This window comes from Haliotis asinina, chromosome 10, assembly GCF_037392515.1.
Source record: "Haliotis asinina isolate JCU_RB_2024 chromosome 10, JCU_Hal_asi_v2, whole genome shotgun sequence".
Taxonomy (NCBI): Eukaryota; Metazoa; Mollusca; class Gastropoda; order Lepetellida; family Haliotidae; genus Haliotis; species Haliotis asinina.
In genome coordinates, this window is record NC_090289.1 from 9117956 (window position 1) to 9140784 (window position 22829).

Here is a 22829-nt window from a genome sequence, read left to right on the forward strand (position 1 = left end):
CACAAAAGGATTGATATTATATATGTGTGACTGACATGGTACTCACACAAGAGGGATATAGGACATGTAACTGATACGGAAACACAAAAGGAGGGATATCAAATATCTGTAACTGACATGGTGCACATGGGCCTTATGGGGAAAAGGGTTAAAAATATAAAATTGAAAATATTATCATTTTCTTTAAAATCTTCTTTTTCAAATGTCCGTTTGCATATGTTCCACATTGTCTTAAAATATCTCAACAGGGCAATATTTTTTTAAAAGTATTTTATTCATATTATTTAGGAAGTCACAGTCTTCTAATAACACATTGTGTTCTGATATTAGAACACCTACCTCACAGACTTTGAATGCATAAACTTAATATACCCTATGTGTTCCCACTCAGAACATACACGGACGTGTCCACTGTTCTTCTTGAACACTTGAGGTTTAGAGTGTACGTGTGACTGGTAAGGACCTCACACAAGAGGGGATAGGACAAGTGAATGATACGGAGACACAAGAAGAGGGATTTGACATACGTGTACAAATAGGACAAATCGTTATGGATAGCAACTTCTTTATTGCGTGATTGCGACGTTTCCTGCTTGACAATGGTACGAGAATCTATATCGAAACGTCGCAATCACGCAATAAAAAAGTTTTTATCCATAACAATTTGTTCTATTTGTACACCTCAACTTCTAAAATACCACTCAAACAAGTTGACATACGTGTGTTTGATAATGAGTGAGTGAGTTTAGATTTACGTCGCACTCAGCAATATTCCAACTATATGGCGGCGGTCTGTAAATAATCGAGTCTGGACCAGACAGCCTAGTGATCAACAACTTGAACATCGATCTGCACAGTTGGGAACCGATGACCTGTGTCAACCAAGTCAGCGACCCTGACCACCCGATCCCGTTAGTCGCCTCTTACGACAAGCACAGTCGCCTTTTATAGCAAGCATGGGTTGCTGAAGGTCTATTCTACCCAGGGACCTTCACGGGTCGTTTGATAAGGAACACACCACACTTCAAAAAGCACTTCACCCAGAAACTGAAACTTAATTGTGAAAGAACTGAAAAGATTAAAATAATCATTGGTTATTTTGAAAGGGAACTGTAACGTGGCGTAATTCCCACCGAATCATAAATAGTAACCGTTGTCAAATTCGTTCTGTCTTTTCTCCTTTGATTGGCCTAGATGTTTACTTAGATTACATCTTATTGTATCCCATGGTGTCAGTCACTGGATTGTCTGATCCTAGCTAGATTGCTGTGAGATGCAACCATCCACCAAACCAGTTCAACCAATAAAAAAACACTTCCTAAATCGTGTTCAATTTGGACGAAGTGAGAAACAGTATTCCGAAACGTTGATTTTATGTACGCTTCCAAATATAATGCTCTCGCGTATGAATGTCCACTGACCACAAGATAATTAAATATTTACCTTCACAAGAGGAGTTAGTTGTTTTAAGTGTACGAGACTTCTTAATTAGATGGATGATTGTAATTAGTATGCTTTCAATATTGAGGTCGAGTGCATATATGGACGGGTTGAAGTCGCTCCAAACTATTTAGTACCATCACAGCATTGCTCAAAACATGTTTGTCCTTTGTGAGACTTTTGGTTATAAAATTGTGGACAAAAGCGAGAGTTTGGGAAATAACATACATCTAAGAATCTCAAATACAGAATACAGTAAGTGTTGTCAAGTTAGTGCACTGATTCCGACTTACTTCGGCTACTTCCGTACATTTCCGTCGAACTACTTCCGTCAGGTGCGCGATGAAGCGGAACAATATATCATGGAGTCTAGCATGACCGTGTTTTGGAGTGAGGTGTGATTTTGTCGCTCAGGGCCCTGTCCCTAACGTCCAGGTAACGTGATCTCAGCATAAACATAACATTCGATGAATAACCTCTTCAATATGTCTAGAATTCCGACGTATTCGGAGGTCACGGTGAAAAAAATCCACTTGTCGCTGACGTATTTTGTTCTCGATTCCGACATAAACAAAGCCAAACTGTAGACCTAGTCCGACACGCCTGAGAGATTCACGGGTGACAATAGACTGGCGTTGTGTCAGGCAACACCCCCACCCGTGGAAATGTTGTCTGTTTACTTCGTGACTCAGTCAGATATGACTGGGACGCGAGTATAAAGGCCCGTGTTTATTTTTATCCAGACATTTAAATAAAATCAATTCCAGAATGCCATCTGCATTTGAAAGAGATTTTTAGAAATCGGAATGCAGAAATGCGAAAATTCCCAAGTGTCTCTGTTTGCCGGGCTTTGTCCTGTTCGTTGTGCATGTTATTATTTTTTTATGCATTCCTGTTTAGTCACTAAATGTCTGAGTGTGTTTCTTAAAAAATCATGGTAGAAAGTATACTCATTTACTTGATCAAACCAATGGTACGTGTATACGATCCCCAGTCTGTAAATATATGCATGTAAATATTTTTCGTATCTAATGTTGTACCAGATGACAGAAAGGAATGTCACTTATCTGATGAAATGATGATAAACATGAGAAATGTTCTATATGGACTGATGTTAACTTTGGGAATATTTCCACCCTTAACCCCCATATTTTTTCAGCATTCTCTGCTTTAGATTTATAATAAGAAAAGATTTTTTAGAAGGCCTACCCTACCCCTAAACCTAGCATAATGGTAATGCTAAAGCAGGAAACCTAAAACGTAATCCCGTGAAATAATCATGATAAATAGAATACATTTCAAGTTGGGGTTATGCGCAGAACTCCTTCCTTATCCTGGCCTAGGTTTTATGAAAAGTACTACATGCTTGACTGAAATGGACTTTCATCGTATCACCACATCAACGTAGGTCATATTGACTCAAATAAACTACAGTCTGTTTGGGTTCAAATGAGAATGATGAATGATTAAACAACTTGAAATAGAGATAAGTTCTCAAACAAGGGTGGGAGGATGATATTTGTTGTACCAAATTCTCCACAAGAAATATTTAGATCCTGTTATAAATGTATCTCTTTCGTGACTTTTCAACATCCTCAGATATCCTGTAAAGACCTTTGTAGTTACTATTTGGGTATCCACTAAATCCTTGCTTTTGCAGGGCAAGGTAGAGCCCTGGCATGCTCTAGTAACAGGCTGTACCAATACTTTGAGACTGCCTGCCTGAACTTGGTGTCATTTTCAGTAGAATTAAGTGATATTATGTACATGTTAACTACCTGAGTTCAGTAGATCAACCATTTCCAAGTGTCTGAAGTCACAGTACTGCTCTGTAGCAGTACAGCCAATCATTACTTGCACTGGGCGTCTAGATTGTCTTATTGTCATGTTAATACCTGTCAGCCATTTGTTATGTCATTCAGCCCCATTGTATAGTTCAGTTCACTGTACCTGATTGTCTCCTCTTCGGGTAATCACACTGGCTTCATCGTTATGTTGTTGTCCTTGCTTATAGATCCTATCTTGTGTAAACATATTGACATGTATACACTGTATTTATATTAAATCAGTACCCTTATTCAGTATTCCTCCAGTGAGAGCCAGTAACCAGCCCTGAACCAGTATAAACAATAATAAATTGTTTGTTTGCCTTACAGTGCTATGTCTCTGTCATATGCTGTCAATGCTTAATAGTTTGACTTTTCCCTATTTGGCTTATGAGACTGATGGACCAAATCCCCAGAAACTATAAAAGCAACATTACTTTTTTTTGTGTGTTCTTGTTGTGGGACTCTGTGTGTGTGTGTGTGTACGTGGACTTTGGTTCACATTCTGGAGTGGCTTTTCCAAGAGTGACCTTGCATTTTCACGCCTTCTTAACATCACATTCCAGAATGGTACCTGAACAAATGTTCCTGTATTGGCCTCTCTTAAGCCAAACAGCTTAATTACCAACAGTTGGACTAATTAGGGAGGTGTGGACTAATTAGGGATCTCTGGGTACCCTGCTGAAAAAGACACAACAAAGCAAGGAGTGTTTTACGATATGTTTCCATTTTTCATATCAATGACTTTACATAGACATATCAATACATATTAATCCTCACTTTGAGAGGGGAGCAGCAAGTCAATGCTCATTTTCAGCTGAGCAGCTTGTTTTTCCTTCTCCCTCTTGTGACCAAAACCATCCATCAAAATATCAAGTCCATTTTGTCGACCAGGAACAATCTCTCACTTCAGAGCTATGTCTGATATGACCAACACTCCAACCAAATATACCCAGTAGAGCCCATGTAAGTTTAGATGTACTCAGACCAGGAACAATCTCTCACTTTAGAGCTATGTCTGATATGACCAACACTCCAACCAAATATACCCAGTAGAGCCCATGTAAATTTAGATGTACTCAGACCAGGAACAATCTCTCACTTTAGAGCTATGTCTGATATGACCAACACTCCAACCAAATATACCCAGTAGAGCCCATGTAAGTTTAGATGTACTCAGACCAGGAACAATCTCTCACTTTAGAGCTATGTCTGATATGACCAACACTCCAACCAAATATAACCAGTAGAGCCCATGTGAGTTTAGATGTACTCAGACCAGGAACAATCTCTCACTTCAGAGCTATGTCTGATATGACCAACACTCCAACCAAATATACCCAGTAGAGCCCATGTAAGTTTAGATGTACTCAGACCAGGAACAATCTCTCACTTTAGAGCTATGTCTGATATGACCAACACTCCAACCAAATATACCCAGTAGAGCCCATGTAAGTTAAGATGTACTCAGACCAGGAACAATCTCTCACTTCAGAGCTATGTCTGATATGACCAACACTCCAACCAAATATACCCAGTAGAGCCCATGTGAGTTTAGATGTACTCAGACCAGGAACATTCTCTCACTTCAGAGCTATGTCTGATATGACCAACACTCCAACCAAATATACCCAGTAGAGCCCATGTAAGTTTAGATGTACTCAGACCAGGAACAATCTCTCACTTCAGAGCTATGTCTGATATGACCAACACTCCAACCAAATATACCCAGTAGAGCCCATGTAAGTTTAGATGTACTCAGACCAGGAACAATCTCTCACTTCAGAGCTATGTCTGATATGACCAACACTCCAACCGAATATACCCAGTAGAGCCCATGTGAGTTTAGATGTATTCAGAGCAATTTCAGTTCAGCAGATTTGTTTGGTCTATGAAAAAGTCTCTGGGCTTGTTTTAATTTATATATAATTTTATATTTAAAGAAATCATGGAGGAACTACTTTTCTTCAAAATATTATATTTCAAGGTTGTTAGTTCATTAGTGGCTATATTATCATTGTTATTCTGCTTGTGTTGGTGAAGCCCATTTCTGGTTACCCATGCCATTACTTTGCAGGAATATTCCTAAGAGTAAAACCAAGCTCACTCACTGTTTGTGTTAGAATTTTTAAGAAAGAAAATGATGCCCTGTAATAGATTTATGGTCTGTTTCTGTGGAAATATTTTCAAAGCAAACATTAAGGAACCAAAACCATTAAGGAACCATTAATAGTACATTTCTATTGAAATATCATCGACGCAAACCTTAAAGGTCACATGCAACGTAAAATACAACTTTGCAGATTCTGGTACCTTTCGGTGTGCACTTACCGAAACAAATCATACAAAATGCCAATTCAACCTGTAAAGTTGAAAAAAAACGCGATGAAAAAAAGCCCACGAAATCGGAGTTCAAACGTTTCACTAAATTCCCCCCAGCGCTGGGGGGAAAACTGGTTTCAACAGCTGTGCTGCGCTGCGTCCATAACGCATGCGCAGTGAATAGGTTCGCGGAGCTTGAAACAGTATGCATGCCCAGCGTCTGAGGTCGTGAGCAATAGTCTAATCTCGGTTGTGTACACAAACAAGTACATAATCTACTCGTTACGTGAAACAACTTGTTGACTGTGGCAAGCAGTCTCTGTCACAGAGAAAACTCAGTGTCTCGTTTATTCACACCTATATGTCTGTCTGCCTGTCTGCTAAAGACAACATGCAATACACAGCTTCAATCATTGACAACGTGCAATTTGAACTTAACACCTATCAGACTATACGACATAAAGAAAATAAGTTGATTTATGACTCGTGCACCCGAGTCCCGTGTCTGCCACATTATGTAATTAGGCACGTGTGATACACATGACATGTTTTTATGTCTGTGGGTTGCAAACAAACTACATTCATTTTATTCGGATGACTGGATGTGACGGAAACTTGTGCAAACTCCAGATTCCAGTCCTGTTTTGTACTTGGACGAATGACAGATGGCTGGAGCCACGCAGTAGTTTACCATCTCTACTGACATGATTTTTTATTGGATCGAGCGCAAATTCAGAGAACATGTATTTTCAAAACCTAACATCTCTATATACATTCGTCATGGATATCGACTTCTTTTGGTGTATATGATTCTGTTTGACAACAGAATATGAATCCATACTGAAACGACGCATCAAGCACACAAAAAGAAGTTGTTATCCACAAAGAATCTTACTTTCTTGTGACTGGCTATACTTCTAAAATGCCCATCAAACAGATCATCTTTCTGTACACACAATGAACCCTCAGCATGTCAGCAAATGGAACAGCCAATCGGAAGCCGTCGTTACACTTGAGTGCATATCCACCCGCTATGACTGGGTTCGGTCTCCCGAGGGCTTCGTTTCGGGGGAAGTAAGCCCAAGTACAAAATATTGCACTTTTGAATCGCGATTGTACGCTTATAATTTTGTTTATTTGTTTTTTTAAAAGCAGCAATGTATACTATATGTCATGAATAAGTGATAAATGTGTTTTAATTATGTTTGATTTTTGGTTGCATGTGACCTTTAAGGAATCAAAGCCCTCCTAGAATATCCAGTGTTCATGAATGGTGTTTCACAGTAACAGGACTTAAGTTTCAAATGTCTCTCTGGCCCAGTGAAAATTCATAGGACTGATAGAATAAAAATGAATCATGCATTTCAGCTTTAACATTTTTTATAATTGGCATTGAAATTATTAACAAATGTAAAATTTATTTACTGCAAACAAGCGTTTATATACTGCAAACAGTTACATATGACAACTCCAGTCAAAGTAATTGTGAAATATACAGTCAGATACTGGGTCTGGCAGGTTGTAGACCTCCACAAAACCATAGGTGAGTCATATTTGTCAAGGGTCAAATGCTATTCGTGAACACTGAATATCTTATGCTGTTCTATCATCAATGTAGTCCATCTGTGTCAATCCACAGACTGCATGTACGGGACTCAGGAGGATGGGGAGTGCATCTTCCAAGTTCCGGAAACATCTCCAGAATGGGGACGAGGTGATGGCTTTACAGCTGTATGGGAACAACAGTGACCTGCGTAAGGCTCTCGACCCCAACTGTTCTTATGGAGATTCCCACCAGCATGAGACTCCATTGCACTATGCTGCCCGGCATGGCATGAAGGGATTACTAAGGTATAGTGAGTGAAGTTTAGTTATACGTCACACTCAGCAATATTCCAGCTATGAGGTGGCGGTCCATAAATATATGTGTGTGGACCAGACAATCCAGTGATCAACAGCATGAGCACTGATTTGAACAAATGGGAACCGGTGACATTTGTCAATGAAGTCAGCGAGTCTGACCACCTAATCCCATTATACTTGCATCTTAGGTGAAGCATGAAGATTAGTATTCTGACTCATACCTTCATTTCTAAGGTATAAACTCTCATGTAACTAGTGGTGTTGTGATGATCGAAAATAATAGAAAAATTGATCAAAATAAGGTTTAAAAAAATAATCGATTGTAAGAAAATCATAAATTCAATTAATCAGAATTTTTTTGTTTTAGTATATCACATTTGAACCGTTAAGTTTAATGAATATGCATGAACAAACATGCTCAACAGCGTAAAGCTAAGTGCATTGTATTCATTTTTTCATATTTATTTCAGAATATTTTTGGAACGAGGCGGAAATCCCAATAAGACCAATGGCAAGAAGGAGACCTCGCTCCACTGTGTGTGCATGGAGAAAAGCACCCAGTTCTATGTGCGACAGCGGAGAGCTGACAGTCTTCTTCTTATTCTTAAGTGGCGAGGGGCAACTCTACAAGAAGGGGAGATGGAGAAAGCCAACCTTGCTGCCCAAGATGAGGTAGGGCCTTTAATGATTTGGTCTGCAACTTTTGAGTCAGCTGTTCCTACTTGTCTTCTATCTTATTTAGATATGCAGAAAATATGAACTTTGAAGTATCTTGAAAGTTGTTAGCATGGCTTGAAGACCCTGTTACTTTGACATTGCTTTTCTTAAACTGATATCCTGTTTGAAAACTGATGGTCATTTTGAAAATATATGACTGTTGTGTCATCTGTTATTGAAGGTCACAAAACAAACAAAAAACACAAAATGCAGATTCTGATACCTTTTGGTATGCACTCACCGAAACAAATCATCAAAAATGTCAATTCAGCCTGTAAAGTTGAAAAAAAATGCAATGAAGAAAAGCCTGCAAAATCTTAGTTCATTAAGTTTCACCCAGTGCTGGGGGAAAATGTGATTTCAACAGCTATGCTGCGTGGCGCTCATAACACATGTGCAGAGAGTAGGTTCCCAGGGCCTGAAACAGTATGCCTGCCCGGAGTATGGAGTCGTGAGTATACATACACAAGTAAATAATCTAATCGTTACATAAAAACCTAAAAAACATAAAAAACAAAGGGCCGGCTAAGCGTATTGGCAAATGAACCAGTGGCCAATGAGAAAGCCCCGTTTCACTTGAATGCACACCCAGCGGCACTGACTGGGTTCGGTATTGCGGCTGCTTCGTTTCAAGGGAGGTAAACCCAATTACGAAATATTACACGTTTGATTTGCGATTGTACGCTTATAATTCTGTTTATTTGTTTTTTTCACAATCATCAATGCATTTTATATATCATGAACAACTGATAATTGTGTTTTACTTATGTTTGATGTTGTGGTTGCATGTGACCTTTAAGATATTCTACAGTGAAGCCAGTGAAGCCAGTGATCAGATAAATGTTAAAAGAAATTCAAAGACTTCTTCTCACCTAAGATGAAAGCTGCGTTTGTAATGAAGTTCAGAATCAGATTTCCATCATAGCAACCACATTAAAAAAAGCTATTCATGACCATTTTGACTTTGCTTGCTTGTATCCAAGATCCAGTAAATGTTTGAAGATCATTGTTAATGCTGACATAGTTTGTTGTTGACATTCATTGTCTTTGTTGACTTTAAAAACTGTCAATCGAATATCTTGAGTTTGTATGCATTTATGTACACATGCTGTACAGGTATTGTTTCATTTATTTACAGAAGAAGAACACATCCCTCCACTATGCTGCCGCCTCTGGTCTCAAGAAATGTGTGGAGGTATGGACATGTTGAGTACCTTAACTGGTTTAGTGGCTTTAGAATAATTGTAAATAATTTAGGTTGATGTCTTCACCCAATTCAGTCTTTTCAATGGAGAACTGCTGAAGAACACCAGTGTTTCCATCATGGTATGCTCGAGTGTTGAGAGGGGTGGCCTCGTGGTGAAACCGCACACTGGTTACGCCCCACAACTGGGTTCAATTCTCCACATGTGTGCAGCCCATTTCTGGTGTCCTCCCACCATGATATTGTTGGAATATTGTTAAAAGCAGCGTAAAACCAAACTGTTTCACTCACTCACTCTGTTGCGAAGATGCCATGACGTGCTTGGCAAGATTTTGCCATGTAATGGACACTGTTCATGGTTTGTTTTCAATTTGTTTTTCATTATGTGTCGTTAATTATGACTACCTATTTTATTGGTATTGTTGTTTATGAAACTTGAGAACAATGCTTTTTATTTATCAGTGGCTGGTCCATCATGGCGCTCCATTGTTCATAGAAAATGATGACAACTTAACTCCATGTGACTTGGCGGAGAAAAATGGTCACTCAGACATTGCCCTCTATTTGGAATCAAAGATGGTATTTTCGGTGAGCACTGATGATGTTTAGAGTTTCTTAAGAAGATGATGTTGGTGTTCATTTGTAAGGAGTTACTGAGATGGTGGACTGTAACCTTACCTTTTCGAGAAACATTAAATGCTTGGTTGTAATTTGGGTGTCATGAAACTGTAAACTGTCTCCAATGTAGCTGACATTTTCAAAGAAAACCGAGGAGGAGGTTTTGATCCAACTTTTGAACTGATTCACAATGTGCTTTATAATATAATTATTATATTTGGTATAAACTGTTGAAACTGCTCAGTTGCGACTGGCAGGTAACACCTTCCCATGCACTCACAGTGCACTCTGCGCAATCTACCTGTGTCCTGCACATGCGCTGCCCCACACTATGCATCTTGTGAGGAACACATGGTTAATGCTGACAAACAATCTCATTCTCACAGTGATCCTTCATGGCCTAGTGGATAATCCTGCAGTGTTCACGAATAGTGTCTGACCCTCTGACAAATCTGGCAGATTTACCAATGGTCAGACAGAAGTCCCCAACCTGCTGGCCTCAGTGTCTGACTGTATATATTACAATAACTTTGTCTGAAGTTGTTATTTGTGGCATGTGACACTTGTTCACTGTTTATAAATTTATGTTTATGATGTTTGTCATTATATAATGTTAATAATTTCAATGCCAATTATGAGAAATGTTCAATCGGAAATGTGTGGTTAATTTTATTCTGTGGGTCCTGTGAATTTTCAGTGGGTCAGACAGACATCTGAAACTTACAGGACCCAATGTCCTGTAACTTTGAAACACCATTTGAAAACACTGAACCTGCCAAGCTGGAAAGCGAAGGGTTGAAGTTTGGAAAGCAGTTATCGCCATTATATATTGAAAGTTTTCCATTATGTGATATTTTATGATCAATGATAGCAAGACGAAGTTGTATCAGTCTTCACAGCAAGTGATAATTCAAAGTCAAGGACTATTCCACAGAAAATCCCAGGGGGAGTTCTGTAGAAAATCCACAGGATTTCATGGAGAATGTGTGCGAAACTGCCTGAAGAGGTTTAGTTGGTAAGAGGAGAACCTGGTGAGACATTAGAGTGACGTCACTGGAGGCTTATATGTAATGTTATCCCTCTCTTGTCAGACTGATGGGGTGCCTGAGGAGGAAGAAGATGATTTCACTCTGTCACCTATAGAGGTAATCATTTACATGATCCCTTTCAGAATTATGGCACCTAGTGCTTGATACTAAGTATTTTTGGTCAAGTTAAGATTGGTAGAACCCTTTTAATTTACGTATTTCCACGCTGGATTGTGACTCGTCCTGTGGTTAAAGTTTTTCTGCTAGTTTTCAATGTTCTTGTCCCGCACATTTGTCATTGACCTCACATATTGTAATCTAACTGGTCACAATCTAATCATTCTTCTACTGACAGTGCTGTCATGTGTTTGCCAGTGGAAGGCGCTTTCTATTGAAAGATATGTAATATGCAGCATTACCTGTCATTGTTGCCAGGTGTTTGAAGGTTCCTGTCACTGTTCTATGTGTTCCAGGAATACTCCGGTCTGCGAGCCCAGGACTTGCAGGAAGCTAAGGATCAACTGTTGGTGGAGACAGCCGACATGTTGAGTGTTCCGCTGTTCACGGCCGAAGCTCTGCTCAGGAACCATGGTAGGCTGCTCGTGTGCAGCTTGGGTGGTGCTGCTGTTGTCTAGTGTACTACAGTTTGTTGTGCAGTCACATTCCTCACAGGGCGGTATGGTAGCCTAGTGGTTCAAGTGTCCATTCATCATGCTGAAGACCTGGGTTCAAATCCCCAAGGGCACATTATGTGAAGCCCATTTCTGATGTTCCCTGCTGTTGTAATGCCTGAGTATTGCTAAAAAATAAAAGATGTGCACATAATGTGTACTGACTTCACTGATGTCAAAAAAAATATTTGATTTATGGAACGTCATTCTTTGTTTTGTGTGATCATTAAAAGTGTGTGTCGGCTATTGCTTAACAAAACTTTTTTTTGACTTGTTCAAGTTAGTGTGAATTTTTGTTCTTAGAATGGTCAAGGGAGGCCTTGCTTGAATCATGGATGACTGATGCTTTTGCTTGCTGTGAGAGATGTGGAGTTACTCCCCCTGCTACACTCTTCAGTGAGAAGCCCCAAGTTCAGGAACACCTAGCAAGTCCTCTCCCAAGTCCCAGCAAGTCAGAACCAGCCAGTCCAGATACTGAGGTATGTACCTGGCAACCATTCATTACTTTAATGCCTTAGTTTTGGAAACGTGTTCTCAGATGATAATGCGGGACCTTTTTTGGCTATTTAGATGATTTTAGGGATATGGTTGTTATTAAGCCTTCACAGGGATAGCATGCAATGATGTCTTTAATGTGTCCTGAATATATCATAAAACTTAAGAAAGCTCTCAGCCATGATATACTCTTAAGAAAAAGTAGGGGAACCTGAACTTTGAAGTTGGTTAGAAAGAGAACCCATTGAACGTTACAATGACATTCATCTTGTGTATGCAGCATCGTTTCATCTTATCACCTCACATAAACACAATGCATGGGAAGCACATGCACAATATGGGAGCCTCCTACACGTGCATGGGGTGTCATTATGAATCTTGACTTCTCTTTCAGGCAGGTCGATAAATCACTGTAGACTATTTTATGGTAATTTTCTTGCATCTGTGCATGGTCAGGGTTTTCAGGGTCAAATCACAGACAACTGACTGAAAATTGTGAAGCTGAAATTTTCATGTCATACTCATACATGTCAGTCACCTAACAAGGGGGATAGCTGAATGAACAGCTTTGCTTTGGATGAAAACCATGTGGTGATGCATTCTCAAAACATCCATTATTATTGTATCAATGTTGATTCACTCCCATATATCTCCCAATTTCGACAATAGTACATTGAAAGTACAGTTCCTCTACATTTTTTTGAAGAGAATATCACTGGAATGTTGCTAAAAACAGTGTAAAACCAAACACCCTCAATGTTTCAAGGTCTTGGGTATTTCCATGTCATCTTCAGAAATACTGTTGTAGTGTTACTTTGATCAGTTATTGAGCCATTTGAAAAAAACCCATTCCATTTGAAGGGTATCTGTGTTTTGTTTCAAAGCAGAAAAATACCTGTCTTTTGAGGTGTCAAAATCCTGGATTTATGAGTTACCTCCTTTTGTCTTTTTGTAATCGTATGTACTTGTACTTGTGCCAGTCACTTTTAGTTTTACACAGGTGATCTACTGAAAAACAAAATCCAGATTGCTACAGTTATGTTATTGATGCCTGACACAGATTATGTCAGTTAGTCTCGCTAACACTGCTATGGAATGAAAACACTCAAGTGATTGTTGTAGTTATCCTCGGCAACAACAAATTTGTGGGGTATATAGAAACGTATATAGAATTCCGTGCGTCGGTATATGCATCTGTGCATCCACAATACTTTGTCCGAAGCATATCTCCAAAACTATTCATGATAACTTAACCAAACTTGGTACACATGTCAAGCATGATCCATGTGGTATAGTGTTGCCCTTGGTGGGTTTAGATATCTGAATAAAATATTGGTTGCATTTCCATGGCAACTACTTTGACCTCAGCTGAAATTGGTAGTAGTGTTTTTTTCTGGAGCAGAACTTTAATACTTTACTGTACTGTCGTTGCACACCAAAACATTGACATACTGTAATAATCTTAATTAGTAGACATATTCATGAGAAGTATTTTGCCGTTGCAGGGGATACTGATGACTTTGTCTTCTTCTTGTTCTTGTAGTGTGAAATTTGTGCCTGTACTTTTGCTATTTCGGATGAGCCAGTCCACATGACATGTGACCATGACTTCTGTCGAGAATGCTGGGAAAGGTTTGTAGTTCCTGATTGTAACTGCTACCCAACAGAAACCAAAATGTTTTTGACATAGTGATGATGTTAGAATTCATTTACCTCCTAATCATACTGCCCAAGATGATATGGGTTAGGATTGGTAAAAAACCATGGACCCGTGAAGATCCTTGGTGGAATAGATCTTCTGCAACCCATGCTTGCCACAAAAGGCAGCAATGCTTGTTGTAAGAGGCGAATAACGGGATCAGGTGGTCAGACTTGCTGACTTGGTTGACACATGTCATTGGTTCCCATTTGCGCAGATCAATGCTCATGCTGTTGATCACTGGATGGTCCATATGGCTGGGATATTGCTGAGTGTGAGGTACTGACATTCAAAAACCATTCTTGTCGTAAGAGGCGATTAATGGGATTGGATGGTCAGTCTTGCTGACTGTCATCGCATCCTCACTGTTGATCACTGCATTGTTTCATCTAAATTTGTTTTTTTGCAAACAGCCACAAATATAGGAATATTGCTGAGTGCGGCACTAAACAACCAACCAACTAACCAACTAAGAGTAAGCACTCCTAACCATGATGAGTGTATGCATGCGCACTCAGTCATCACTAATGTCATATAATGTTTATAGATATCTGAACCTAAAGATCCAAGAGGGTGATGCCCACCACATCACCTGTCCAGCTTTTGACTGTACCATGTTGGTACCTGTGGATGTTATTGAGAGTGTCGTATCCAGAGATATGGCCCTTAGGTACCTGCAGTTTGATATTAAGGTGAGATGCTGGTTCTTAAATTATACTCCAGATTGGGTAGAATGTAGGAGTGCACTGATTTGGCTCAGTTCATAGATGGTCGAATCTGAAACTTTAGCTTGCATAATGATTATCATGATTTCAATTAGGTATTTGAATACCTAACAGACAGAACTGAATTTTGACTCGAGTAGTTTTGAAGTTTGAAATAAGGTGAAATGTTATTGGTTGACACCAGACTAATTATCCAATGAGAATTGTTGTTAGCAGACATCGCCATGTTGATGATGGATTTCACACTAGAAAAGCTGACTCTGAGAGTTCAGTGAAATGTGATGTAGTAGTATAGGGAATGGGGGTTTTAAAACACTTTCAAGAAATGTCTCTACAAAGCCTTATTTAGTAAATAAGGCTTTGGTTGGGTCATTAGCTCTTGCTACTATTACCCCTACTACAAAAAAGTTGGCGGTAATTACTATGCCTACTTTGTGTTGGTTGGAGGTAACACTGTGCCGTACGGTACGATCAATAATTCTTCTCTTACAAACCCCCTACCCGGCCCATCTCTCAAGTAGTACAAGTTAGGTTCGTCGGCTTTCATATCCACTTTATCTATGTTGTAAGTTTTGACTGACCATATAGGATCGGTGGCCCGCTTACGGCTATCACCCTCGTGTTCCCCTATGTTATGTTTATATCGATGAAACAGTTTAACGTGAACCGCCTACGATCTCTTTGGTGTTCATAATAAAGGCTTGCTGGGCTTTTTGTATCCCCTGTTCTACGTACTTTTTTTTCTCGTCCTCGCTGATAGCAGACTTACGAGATTTGGACCGAATATCTTGTTTCATTCCGTTATATTTTTTGAGTTCAGAGAGGATTGAACGAAACTCCTCTTCTGAGATCTTACTATCAGAGAGTGCCGTGGAAATACGCTCACTCACTGTGTTCAGCTTTGCTTCGGCCAGAACCCTGATCTCGTCGTGTTTCAATGCCTTACGATGCAGTCTGCGTGATACTAACTTAAGCGCCAATCCTGCCAACCCTGCCACCCCAGCTGTTATTTCAATACCTAGCACTATAGGTGCAGCCACGATGGTAGCTAACAACCCAACACCTGCCGCCCCTAGTCCCATGCTGGTTGCCATAAGGGTAGTGTCAGCCCCGTCCACGATATTGAAAGCTCTATTATATTTTTTACATAGTGCTTTCCGCGTGTCACGGTCTTGTTCTAGTTGACGTTTCACATCACATAACTGCCTCAAGCGGAACCCATCTACGGTTTCCAGCGTCTTCGCTACTTCCTCTACGACTGGGTACAGACCCATCCTATAATGTATATTTTGAAATATATTTTAATTGGGTTTCAGTTAAAAACCTATCAATGTATTTGAAACCTACAAGGGATAGATTATAACTAATGCTAAGATGTGAGAGACCAATAGACTTTTCTGTTGTAATAAAAACCCCACGGAGGCTTATTACACGGTTTATAGGACCCGTGGGGGTATCCCGTTGTATAACAATACGGCAATATTGACCTACGTGTTCGGTATACCAATGTATTACCAACCCGGGTAAAATTTGTTGTCCTTTCGAGGAGTTTTCATTGTCAAAATACATAAAGAAGACTTCTATGATGATTGTGTAGGAGTAGGATGTTCTATCAAAAACCCTCTGGGGATAAAAATTACTGTTAAATGTTAATTTATGATCTACTGTTCCAGTGCTTAATAAAATTTTTTCTTCCCTAAAATCTATCGTGGCTACTTTATTCACGTTATGCTCCAGAATGAAATCCCCGGGCCAGATACCGTTATTCCTAATCTTAGAGACAACCCCCAATCCTACCCCCTCCTCTTTTAATGTGATATAAGGTGAGGCGAGTGTTAAGTTGATCAGCCATTTGGGCTCTTTTAAATCTGATAACGACACCCGTCTGTACACGTTGTCTTTGAAGTGCAGGATATATAAGGTGTCTTCCTCACCAGGCTGATCGAATCCCTCCGTATCTCCTAAGTCGTTAAGTGTAGTGTTGGGATGATGACTGGTCATTATTATACTATTACGATATAATTTCCAACTGGTTTTCTGATAATAATTCAGGGGTGAACTTCATACCCATGAAGTGTATGTTGTCAGGCAGGAAGATATTGGTTAGTGATATCTTGTTTTCCACGATCACGTTGACCCCCTGCAGACTGGTGTTGGAGTCGACACCCACCCGCACGTAAACGTTGCAAAGTTGATACTGGTGTCGTTTCACCCACCCGAGTTTGATCCCCTTCACGATCTCGATATTATTCCCCGATGGTTCCCCTAGGTAGACTTTAATGACCAGTGTTGAGTTTGCCGGTAGATCCTCTAGTATAGTGACCACACCTTCGAATTCAGACACCAACTGCAATTTCACGTTTTGTATGGTCGGTTTACTCGATAGCATGTGGGCTGCCATAGTGTTGACTGGGCTGACGACTACGCTACGTCTCTGAGTTGGGACATAAGCCACGAGCAGGGTTCCATTGTTCACGACTTTGTTTAGGTGGTTGTCTTTGTTATCCGTAAACACGTAAGGGGAGACGAGTCTAATATTGAGAAACCAGTCGTCGTTATCGGGTAACAACACCCACTTGTTATCTTCGGTGAAGACGATCATATATGGTTTGTTTTGGACGACGGTAGTGCTCTCAACATCGTCTAAGTCGAACAGTTTACCACCGAACGATGGGTATATTATCCAATTATTATCACCGGTGTTGACAAGGGCGTACTTAGTGTTGACTGTTGCTCTTGTGGTATCTATCATATCACTTAGGGTTCCACCGGAGGGGATTTCAACGCGTTTGTAAATGTTGTTTTTCAGTTGCAAGGCGTACGATTTACCATCTACTCCGGGAGCGTCGAAACCGCGCGTGTCTCCGAGGTCGGAGATCCCGATATTAACGCATTTTTTCACTCCGGGCCCTTGTGCGCTGGTCATTTTACATGAAGCGTTAAGCTGAGGTATCCTATATTTACAGGATTATGATTTATATCTAACACCGATATTGTCAGCTCAGGTATGTTGCCCTGAGTTAATCTCTTATACTGCCGTGGTGAAAACGACTCGGTTCTACCGTCGTTGAATTTCTCAGTTTTCACCGGCACTGCTCTCAGTATAGTGGAAGGGTGACCTCCTTGAATGTTGTACGTTGTGCTCACCTGATCGAGATGAATGTACAGCTCTCGGTACGGTACTAGGTCGGGTAACTTCGTGCCTGTGACGGTTGTTGTTGGTTTTATCTCGTCAGGAGACATACCGAGTATCCTCGCTAATGGTCGGCCTAGCCTTAAGGGGTTTCTTCCGTTGTTGATTAACACCACTGTACCGTTTGAGTCGTTCATCTTGAGTTCGGCTCCCAGGGGTTTGAAGACCTCGTCGTTTAGAGAGCAAACGCTGTAGTAGCCGTCAGTTATCTGACTGCGAGTTCCACTGACGAACAGCTTATTGTTGCTGATGTTGATGTTAGTCCATTGCGGTAGGTAGGTGATATCGCAGAGTGCGACTTCGAGTTGACCTGACGTGTTATCGATCGCGTGCGTCAGCTGAACGGCCTCACCGCTCGTTATTCCTGGAAGTGTTATGTACATGTTAGAGTATATATGCTCATTATATAATAGTTTTAAAATGTATTCCCCTGGTGTGTTTTACCCTAAACTGGACGTAGATTTCTCCCCCATGAAGATCGTGGTTGCTCCTGGGTTGTATTTCAATGCCCAGCTTTTAGATGTGTTCGATAAGTATAAGCTTTCGGTGACTAACATCAAGGCAGTCCACGCTTGGTTCAACAACCCTATGCAGTTCTGGCAGAATCAATTCAACTTTGCCGTGTGGTGCGCTACAACGGGGTGTGGTGTGGCATTGGCCGACACTCGGCGTGGACCGCTGAGTCAGTCTGTGTTCAAGTTCCACGTGTACTACCAGGTCAGACGTATCCTTAAAGAGATCAGTGCCCCCCTCCCACAGGACAAAGCGTGGGACGCAACAAACAACCCGTACGATAGACGGGCCTACGAACGTATTTGCAACGAATTCGAAATAAACCCGAAGACGGATTGGCGTTTGCCGGGGCCGAACCACGGGTTGGGTATTCCTTATGATGGCGCGCGACCAGTGAAAGAAGTCAGTGATGATTTACTGAAACGAGATATACTACGCCAGGACTTTGCTTTGTCGAGTAATGAATGGAGGGATGATCGTATGAACTTTAAAGGTGGGGTTGCTTTCACAGTCCAGAAAGTGGAGCAGTCAACCTCAGACGGGTGGAAAATGTTCATGCTGGACACGTCGAAAGGATTCACTCGTGCCGGGGTAGTCAGATTGAACGACTCGATTCGAACGTACGTGTGGGCGCTGTTGGGTGCGCAGTCGATGACGCGTTCCAACATCCTCGGTAAGGGAACTGCTTACGACGCTCAGAAACAGTTCGTTTCCAACGTTGAGGATGCTATCAATTCTCCAGTTGATCTCCCGAGGGCCATCGACCGTTACCAAAACGTGTTAGAATACGCCAGATCGAAAGTCAATTACGTATTCGGCGTGGGGTTGTACATGTCTCCGAGTGATATGCAACTGAGAATAAAAAAAGTGGTGGGTTATAACAACAAAATAGTCATAGCCACGGCGGATCAAAAGTTGGGTATCAACCCCGATATTAACACCCCCTATATCCCACACATCCCACCACGTGAAACGGGTATAGTGGCGCCACCCCCGGAGTCTAAAGTTAATGTGGAGGTACCCCCCACACACCCCCATATTCAGGCCTCCAATCACATCGATAATAAAACAGCCCTGGTGGTTGGTGGGGTAGCTTTGGGACTTATTTGGTTAAAGATTTCTTAGCCGCTACGTACACCAGACCCGCCACGGCGACGATGGCTGCCCACAGGTTTTGACTGAGCCACATGGTAGTTTTAGACAGAGCGCTCAACAACCACGAGACGATGCTACCCAGGATGCCGGGAAGGGCTTCGGCGGCTTTACCAGCCAGTTTAGCTAGGCCTTCCCCGAGTTTTTTTATCCAGTCTTTAACACCACCGCCTGTGGGAGTTCCCCCGCCGGCAGGTGTGGGGGTTCCCCCTGTCAGTGACACCACCAGGGTTGATATGATGAAACCCAATGCAGTCAGAATGCTGGCGATGGTGATCCCTTGCTCCCGGAACAATATCCGAATCCTGTTGGCTAAAGTTGTATCCTCATTCAGTATTCTATCGATTGTTTCCCGAATACGACTGATCTGGGATCGAAGCTGTTCACGATTCGAGGAAGCGGATTCCAATCGTGTACGTCTCTCGTCTTCTAAATCACGTATTCGTTCATTGATACGACGCTTCATATCATCGTTTTCAGTTTCGTTGAGTTTGGTTTTTTCCCTAGCGATGTGCTCGTCGATTTCGTTCAGTTTCCCCATGTTGTTCACGAGTTCTCCACGCACGCGTTTCACGGCTTCGTCTAAGCCGCGCAGTTCCCTTACCGGAAAGTCAAACCCCGGTAACGGTTTGTCCCAGTAGGTGCTCAACAGTTTTTCTATGCTGTCCGAGGCTTCTGTAGCACGCTGTGGTGTAATTTCATCTCTAGTGGTGAGGTGGGATCTGGTAGCTTGCAGATCTTCTTTAACGGCCTTAGGTATTGCACCACCGTAATCATTCATGTTTAGATGTTCACGGATAAATTCGACACCATGGCGGCTGGCTAGAGTTGACAAGGCCAGTGGTTTTTTATTGCTCTTGTTAAAGAGGTCAACCCCTGGGTCAGACTTAAGGCGTAGAACACCCTTTGTATCAATAAAAAGATTCTTATGGTATCGACCCTGTGGTTCAACGTAGTTTTTATCTCTTCTTAAACTTTCGTAATAATCATTTACCGTTGTTTCCAAGAGTTCTTGGTTCAATGGTGAACTAGTAAATGAGGTCTCCTGCTCATCATCGAATGCCTGGGCACTAGCGCCCGGCATCTCCGTCATATCTATGTCTTCATCCATTAGTATTAAAAATATATTTCTTTTATATAACAATGTACGGCAGAAAATTAGATCCTTTCAGAAGATTGAGAGAGCCATTAGGAGCCAGAGCCGTGCGCCAGTCGGTGACCATCACCAACAATCCCAGCAAGATAGACCAGAATCAAACTCTGCTGGTTAGATTTCCAAACCTTGGTGAGAATGACCTCATTGTACCAGGCACTGTTCGACTGGCGTTCAATATCACGTTGACCTCCGACAACGACAAACGCGAGCTAGTGCGGAACGTGGGTCGAGCTATCATCAAGAAAACGACCGTCAAGATCAGCGGTAACGAGGTGCTGAGCATCGACGACAGCGACGTGTTTCACTGCTACAAGGATCTCTGGAAAAGCGAGAGAGAACGAGTCAATGATGTGTACCAGGGCATCAGCAAATCAACCCGGGCGCGCATAGGATACGTCTTCACGCAAGACCAGCAAGACAAGCTATCGGACGGTGAAAAGGCCATCGCTCTAGCATACGGGAATCGATTCTGCGTGCCGCTCGATTTCGAGTTGCTCACGGGACACGCGCCGTTTTACCAGGCCGCGCTGGGTGATAGGCTCGAATACGAGCTCACGTTTAACGACTATAGCAAAGTAGTGCGTACGCCGAACGGTGATGAGGCTAGTTATGCCATAGACAACATCTCTCTGGAGTTCGACATGGTCACTAGCCCGGAGCTGGCCAGGCAGGTTCGAAGCCAGTACTCTGGGAAGATGGCTATCCTGTACGATCGCGTACTGAGGCATAGATCAGTCGTGCGAGATAAGAGCGACACTGTGTGGAATATCAACCTGAACGTGCCGGCGCGATCGATGAAAGGTATCCTGGTCGTCCCAGTGGAGTATTACGATCCATTCCGGAGGAACAGCGAGAAGTTTTTCAACCCCGAGATTGAAAAGGTGGAAGTGACCATCGAGGGCGTGCCCAACCAGCTGTTCAGTCATGGTATGAGACCCCACCAGCAGTGGGATGAGATAAAAAAGCTACCAGTGGGGGACTACATAACAAAGGACCTGGACCTCGGCTCCGTGCAGATCGGTGAATACCTGACCACCAAGTACGCCCTATGGTTGGACATGCGATCCACGGATGATGATAAACTGCACGGTAGCGGGCGCCGTATAGATAACGGCAGCGAAGGGATAACCATCCAGATTACTAAGAAGGCTCAACCCGCTGGTAAGTTGAAATTATATCTGTACGTTATTATGGACGCGCAACTTAATATAGACAATGGGAGATTCGTGCAAGCCATCTACTAGTGGGGGAGACCCCCGGGGGTACCCACAACTACCCACTGACCCACACTGCGCCATAGTGTGCGGGCAGACTGGCTGTGGGAAGACCGTTTTCGTGTTGGATATGTTGGAGGGTTACTACAAGGATGTGTTCGATAACATCGTTATCATGTGCCCTACTCTGAGCATGAATAAAACGTACACGCGACCTTGGGTGATGACGGACCCGGACGTACACAAAATCGACCCTGGAACACGCCTGCAGGACTGGTTGAAAGCTCTTCACGAGAAATTTAAAGGGGAACCGACGCTGTTCATACTGGACGACTGCAGCGCTAATCGCGAGATAACAAAAAAGAGAGACATGCTATCGTACCTGGCCTTCTCCGGCCGGCATGCAAATCACAGCGTCTGGGTGCTAACACAGAAGTTCAACTCGGTGTTGAAAGACCTCAGGGAGCAGACGCGATGGGTGGCCTTATTTCACTGCAAGGACAGGGATTCGTTCGAGGAGTGTTTGAGAGAGAACGATGTGATGAGTAAATTAGAACGGGAACGGGTGAAGAAACAGCTCGCTGAAACTAAACACGCTAAGCTCGTGCTCAAGACCGACCAACCAGTAGCATATATAGTATGCTAAAGCTAAGCAAAGCTAAGCAAAGCTAAGCAAATGCTAAGCATAGCTATGATATTTGAAGTATTTGTCGTGTGCAACTTAACCTTCATTTCTCTGTGTTTTGTCTGCATCGGGTATTATATAGTTAAAACTAAATCTTACTTGTTATATTATAAGATGGAGTGTGAGGAATTGCTCGAACAATTGTCTGTGGAGGGTTCCCCCACTGGGGGTGTGGGGGATTCCCCCAAGCGAGAGAAACTGGTGGCGTTGGCTGTTGGCGGCAAAGCCAAACATTACTTTGGAGACTACACCCCGGATAAAATTCACAAAATGTCAGCCGAAGAAATCGATAAGCTGTACGCTAGATA

The 22829-nt window shown here is 42.0% G+C and overlaps 1 protein-coding gene across 3 annotated transcripts in view; it reads left to right on the forward strand.

Moving 5' to 3' along the window:
- Positions 1-1770: 1770 nt before the first annotated feature.
- The window catches only part of LOC137297749 (ankyrin repeat and IBR domain-containing protein 1-like), a 45387-nt gene continuing 24328 nt past the window's right edge, over positions 1771-22829 (forward strand). For all 3 annotated transcript variants that reach the window (XM_067829688.1, XM_067829687.1, XM_067829689.1), the window contains exons 1-10: positions 1771-1875; positions 7228-7439; positions 7922-8123; positions 9307-9363; positions 9835-9960; positions 11082-11135; positions 11492-11609; positions 11993-12168; positions 13728-13816; positions 14431-14575. In XM_067829688.1, the coding sequence (XP_067685789.1) occupies positions 7252-7439; positions 7922-8123; positions 9307-9363; positions 9835-9960; positions 11082-11135; positions 11492-11609; positions 11993-12168; positions 13728-13816; positions 14431-14575 (1155 nt within the window). In that variant the 5' untranslated portion in view covers positions 1771-1875; positions 7228-7251. The remainder of the gene's footprint in view (positions 1876-7227; positions 7440-7921; positions 8124-9306; positions 9364-9834; positions 9961-11081; positions 11136-11491; positions 11610-11992; positions 12169-13727; positions 13817-14430; positions 14576-22829) is intronic.